This window comes from Egretta garzetta, unplaced genomic scaffold, assembly GCF_000687185.1.
Source record: "Egretta garzetta isolate BGI_Z169 unplaced genomic scaffold, ASM68718v1 scaffold460, whole genome shotgun sequence".
NCBI classification, from domain to species: domain Eukaryota; kingdom Metazoa; phylum Chordata; class Aves; order Pelecaniformes; family Ardeidae; genus Egretta; species Egretta garzetta.
The window spans coordinates 148,525-154,798 of NW_009258384.1; the positions used below are offsets into that span (position 1 = coordinate 148,525).

The 6,274-nt window shown below is 50.3% G+C and overlaps 1 protein-coding gene across 18 annotated transcripts in view; it reads right to left on the minus strand.

The window, feature by feature from the left end:
- SCRIB (scribble planar cell polarity protein) overlaps nt 1-6,274 on the minus strand; it is a 110,612-nt gene that overhangs the window by 45,767 nt on the left and 58,571 nt on the right. For all 18 annotated transcript variants that reach the window (XM_035897653.1, XM_035897636.1, XM_035897602.1 and 15 more), the window contains 4 exons: nt 5,601-5,858; nt 5,240-5,350; nt 1,981-2,157; nt 1,147-1,263 (listed from right to left, as the gene is read on the minus strand). In XM_035897653.1, the coding sequence (XP_035753546.1) occupies nt 1,147-1,263; nt 1,981-2,157; nt 5,240-5,350; nt 5,601-5,858 (663 nt within the window). The remainder of the gene's footprint in view (nt 1-1,146; nt 1,264-1,980; nt 2,158-5,239; nt 5,351-5,600; nt 5,859-6,274) is intronic.

The following is a 6,274-nucleotide window of genomic DNA, read 5'->3' on the forward strand; positions in this document are numbered from 1 at the left end:
AAAAAAAAACACCAATTATTAAAAAAAAAAAAAAAAAGGGGGGGGTGGTGGTGGTAAACAAACCCCGCGATGGAGCTACACTGCCGGCCTTCCAAACCCCTAAGTGCTGTAACGCCGAAGGGGATAAAAACAAACCTAATCATTAAAAATAATTGTAGGCTACAAAAGTTAAGATTATTGGTTTTCTTCTACTGCTGTTACAAATATCGCAGTTGAATGTGCAACTGTTGCTCTGAGAGAGTGAATTTACTCTTAAAACTGAGATAAAGACGTTATGGCCAAGTAACACCAAATGCCGAGTGCTTCCTTACTTTGAAAGTAGCCGGCTATCAGAAAGGGTTAACTGGCAGCAATGGAGTCCAGCAGCCAGCAGGGACTATTAAGAGCAGAGGTTCCACCCAACCCCGCCAGCTAAAGAGGGAACAGGTGACACAAACGTCAAACATCCAGAGTCCCCCCCGGTCAGCAGCAAGACCAAAACCGACACCGCTGATCCCTGTGCACCGTTGCTAACAAGGAAGAGGCAGCAACGCTTTTTGGCAAGGGTTAGGAGGAGCATAAGCTTATGCACGGTATATGGCTGAAAAGAACACGCGTGTTCCTTCTCGGGGAAAAGCGACATGGCTCTGCACGCAAGCAGTCATTTACAAAGAAAAAGAACAAAGTTACACACGGGAGGGTGGCACAGGAGGAAAGGCGAGCAATTCATAATGCTTTCGATGAAAGGAGGAAAGAGCATGCAAGTTTGAGTGGGCAGGAAGGTCACAAGCACTTGGGGAAGCCATAGGAATGGAAGGGAAAAGGAAAGATGTATGGGCACATGCTATAGAGAGAAAAGCAAAAGAAGAAATGCAAGGCCAAAACCAAGGCAAACATAAGAAATGAAAGCAGGAATTTTGTAGCTGTTGTAGATGAGGAAATACGAAAGGAAACAGATGCGCCTCCTTCAGCGGATGGAGAATACTCCAGGAGAACTGAGGTACCCAGTGAAAAGTGGAGAGGGCGTATCAAACAAGGAATTCCACAGGAATCGCCCTGCTCCCTAGCAGTCCTTGCACAAACCATGCGGCAGAGTTAGTGGTCTCGTACCTTAGAAATGAAGATGCCTTCATCAGTGTGAACCATGCGGCAGAGTTAGTGTCGTACCTTAGAAATGAAGATGCCTTCATCAGTGGGATCAAACGGATTTCCAGCATGACCTTTTGCTCCACCCCGGATGCTGATGCCCAGCTTTTCTCCTGGAGCCTTTTCAATGCATATTTCCTGCAAACACAGAAAAGGTCTCCTTGTTTCTGGGTCAAGTGCAGACTGGAGTTGTTGAGGAAACACTCCTGGTAGCTCGCTATGTTCCAAATACCCCGAAAAGGACCCGAATCAGACATTTCACTCATTTGGCACAGTTTACTCCTTTTGATGAGGTTCTGCCTTTTTCTGTATTTCTGTCACCTGTTCAGGTCTGGTCTTCACGAAATCTGATCATTCTCTGATCATGGTATCACCATGGGCATGGCAAGAGATCCTCCACAGTCCTCAGCTGGATATATACTTACAAGAGACTGGATTCTGCCACAAGAGAAGGGAATTTCAACCAGAACCACAGAATCATAGAATGTTTTGGGTTGGAAGGGACCCCTAGAGGTCACCCAGCCCAACCCCCCTGCAGGAGCAGGGACACCTTGAACCACATCAGGTTGCTCACAGCCCCGGCCAACCTGGCCTGGAATGTTCCCAGGGATGGGGCCTCCACCCCCTCTCTGGGCAACCCCTGCCAGGGTTTCACCACCCTCGTTGTAAAGAATTTCTTCCTTAGATCCAGTCTAAATCTATACTCTTTCAGTTTAAAACCACCACCCCTTGTCCCACCAAGAAATTTGGTTGTATCCTAGTCCCAGACTTCCAGCTAAGTAAGAAATTGTCTTCAAAAGTTATCCTTCTACAAAGAAGAGTGCGATTCCCCCAGTTCTTTTACTCAGAACCTACCTGCATACCAGGTGGTGGTGGATCTCGCCTTACTAACATAGTCAGCTCCTGGGTGTTGGAGAGCAGAGCATTCACTGCTTCCTGGTGGGTAGCATGGCGCAGGTCAATACTATTCACCTCCAGGATCCTGTCCCCTACACGGAGCCCACTGCGAGATGCCAGCCCACGGGGAATGACCTGCAAAGAATCATTAACACTCTAACTGGAGAAGGAAATCCCATCTCTCCTTGCAAAGGCACCAACTGTGTCCCTAGGCTATCCTCCAACGTCCTCTGAGGCCTGCTTTGACTTCTCTCTCTGCAACCAAAGTTCTTGAAGACGTAACGGATCTGTGAACACTGGCAAAGAATGAAGCAAGATTTGCTTTGAAGTGTCATTCGCTATGTTCTTATATTCACATGGTATTATTTGCATCTGAACCAGTCCTGTGCCAGCTTTTCTACTATTTTGCCTGTGACTGTAACCAGGAGACAGCTTTCGCACAAGAAGGAACTCAAATGTTAAACTGCAGGGCTGCTGTTGGAAGAGCATTATCTACCATTACAAATGGCCATGGTACCAGGACTGACGGTGTCAGTACAACTCCAGCCCTCAAGAAGTGCTCAGGAGGGGATCTTGAGAGCTAAAGAGTTGCTAACCAAGAAACCTAACTTCTGTTCCTGGTAAAACAAAGAAAGAGTAAGATCCGTGAGCATGTGGATAAGGGCAGGTTGTCGGGGAAGGGCTAGTTTGGCTTCAGTGAAAGCAAATCCTGCCTTAGCACCATGACAGAAATAGTGAACACATGCAGGAAGGAATCTGGTAGACATAACTTCTGGATTTCCAAACAGCCCTTCACAAAGTCTGAACCTAAAGGCTATTGGAGAAGCTGTGTCCACTAGATGGGAGGAAACACCATCTTGATGGACTGAAAGCTGATTAGAGGAGAGGAAAGAAAGGGCAGGGCTGGGCAGCTGCTGCTCAGGACACGGAAGATTCACTGGTGGGGCGCCTGAGGGATGGGTGCCAGACTGGCGTTATTCAGCATGCCCATCTGTGACCTGGAAAAGAGTGAACAGTGAAGTTCCCAGGTCTGCCAATAATACTATGTTGTTTTGAGCAGCCAAATACCACCTGGTGGTGTGGAACTTCAAAAGGGGTCAAGAAAAGTGGACAAAAAGACAAGGCATGAGATATGTGCCTTCAGCACAGACAGCACATCTATGGAAAAACCCACCGTAAACCACGCACACACAACACAACTCAGAAGCAGTAGCTCAGGAAAGTTCCTAGAGACACTGTCACATGTTCTCTGAAATCATGGGCTCCACATGCAAGAAGAGACAAAAACCAAGCCCACAAAACTTTGGGCATCATCAGAAAGGGTACTGAGACCAGGACAGAATCACCTGCACCTCCAGGACTGTTCCGTTCTCTGCTCTTAAAAAGGCAGAGCAGAAGAGAACCCAGAAACTGCGACGAGGACTGTGCAAGGATGACGGTGACATGCCAGAGGGCAAGGTGTCCAGCACCAGCTGGAGTATCCCTGGTGCTTTAGAGGGAGGAGACAGCTTTCGGGGTCTTGGGCTACAGGGAGTGCCTGGGACCTCCCCTCGAGGCTGGTGGTGGCCTCACCAGTGGTCAGTGGAAGGTGTGCTCGGATCAAGGTGCCAAGCTGGCAGGTGAAGAGGCTAGAGGATGAGATGAGCATACTGCATAGCACCAGTGAGAAGGAACGGGACAGGCTCTCTGCAGAAACCCCGTCAGACAGACTTGCTGTTTCAGGAGGCTTCTGGCTAGCCAGAGCCTTGGATCCGGAATACTGTGGAAGACAGCTACGCTGGCAGCGTGCCCTTGCAAGCGTGGAGGCGTAACCAGCGGAGCAAGGGAAGCGATCAGTCCCCACTAATCAGTGGTTGTGACGTTGCATCTGGAGTACATGACAGACACTGATAAACTGGGATGAGCACAGCAGAGGGCCAAGAAGATGAACAGGGGTGTAGAGAATACGTTGTACAAGAGAGGCAGGGAGACCTTGGGGTTTTCATTCTGGAGAACAGAAAGCTAACGGGGATGTTGCTGCTGTCTTCAACTACCTAACACAGTGGTACAGAGGAAACAGGGGCCAGGCTCTAGATACGAGGAAGAAAATGTTCACCGTAACAGTAGTTAAATGTTGGAAGAGGAGCCCGGAGAGGCTGTGAGATCTCCAGCTGTGGCGACACTCAGAACTTGACCAGCCAATGCCCTCAGCAAGCTGACCTGGGCTGGCCCTCTGCTTTCAGCAAGGTCAAATCACCTCTGCAGGTCCCTTCCAACCTGAATGATCTTGTGATGCCACATCTTGAGAAGGACATGGTGGGGTTAGAGAAGGTCCAGAGGAAGGCAACTAAAATAATGAGGGGGTGGAGCAGCACGTTGGAAGGAGAAATGAAGGCCATAACTCTGGAGTTTGGAGAGAAAGCTAAGGAAGGAGAATGAATGAGGTTTACCACACTGAAGGTGGTGAACAAGCTGAACACAGGACTTCTGTTACCGAAGTGGCGATACAAGAACGGAGAAGCACTCGGTGTAACCGGTGGACACTGGTTTAGAGCACATCAAAGAGCACTTCAGGTGACAGGTAATGATGTTCTGGGACTTGCAGCCACGGGTATTAGAGGAGACAGATTCAGCATGTCCAAGGGACAAGAGACGTATGGATGCAGAAAGGGCTGGGCAGGGATGTCCTCTCTAACGTCCCTAAGCCAATGAGTGCGGATGTGCGGGACTGTGAAGGGAATGGGCTGCAGCAAGTGGGTAGCTTGTGTGCTGTCTCTAAACAGCATCAGCAAATGCCACTGCTGGAACAAGAATGTTGGGTCGGAGGACGCTGGTCTGACTGCAGAGGAGCACTTCTGCCTTTCCTTGCAGTTACACCTTCATCCCACCAACGCTTTCTGAGCAGTGACTGGTTCTCCAAGATGCCTGCACCTTTCTGGGATCCATTAAAAGCTAACGTAAGCTCAGCAGTTCAAAAGCTGAGTCTCCCCAAGCAGTTCAGCATGCCTTACACAGGTTTGCAGGCTTTTACACGCCCCTTCGCTTATAGCAGACGTACTGCTGCTGCTGGAGAAATCCAACTCTTTACCTACGTGTGCATCCTTCCCGCTTCCCATCTTTTTTTGTTTTTAATCTATACCGTACTTCTCAGACACTTGCATCAAACCCCTTCGTCTTAACCCCAATAATGAAACAGCTCAGGAATGTCCCCTGCTAGGCTGCTCACACAGGACTCTACCTTTGAAATGAAGACACCTGGTTCATGAATTCCGAACGGATGGCTTGAATGGTCACTGCCTCCTACGATGCTGAGTCCCAGGGGCCCACCTGCTTTTACAAGGTGAATTTCCTTGAGGGAACAAGAAGCAGAGTCAAAGAAAATAAGGGATATCACGTAAGAAAATAAGGGCTATCACCGCACAACATGGAGTCAGGGAAGTTTTGCATGACCACAAGGTAAGCACCCACAGGACTAGGGGGTTCCCCATTACTTCTCAATGCCCCAGTAACACAGGGGGCCAGCCCTCATCAGAGCACCAACTTTTCAGATGAAAAACACCCAAGACTGCGCTCCCCCCTATTCCAACAGATAGACTCACCTCAATGGGATACTGATCCTCCAGGCCTTGAGACAGATGGTTCCTCTGCAGCGAGGGCGTCTCCTCCGGCGGGCTCTCCCCGTGGCTGGGAGGCGGCGGTGGGGAGTGCATGCACGCTCGGGGCACCCCTGGCGAGTCTCCCTCGCTGAGCTGCTCTGCACCCTCTCGCTCTACCAGCAGCACGATGGTGGGGGAGGACGCGGTAAGCAGCGCTACTGCCTGATCATGCCTGGCTTCTGTCATGTCTACCCCATTGATCTAGAACAACCCGCAAACTCAGTGTCAGACCGTCACCCAAGCACACCCTGTTGTTCTAAGCAGTTAGCCAAGCACCCTAAGGGACCCCATTCTGCTGCAGCACTGCCCCCTCTCAAAAGCCTGATCCCCAAAGCACTTTGCAACCTACCTCACTCCTTCCCATCTGGCAGAGGGACACGGGCACCTGCTCATTTCCACCTGACCCCAACCATAGAATCGCAGAATCGTTTCGGTTGGAACAGGCCTTTAGGATCACCCAGCCCAACCGTTCCCCTACCCCTAACGTCCCACCCCCAAACCCTGTCCCCAAGCGCCATGGCTGCCCGGCTGTTAAATCCCCCCAGGGCTGGGGACTCAGCCCCTTCCCTGGGCAGCCCCTTCCCGTGCCTGACAGCCCCAAGGGGAAGGAATTGTTC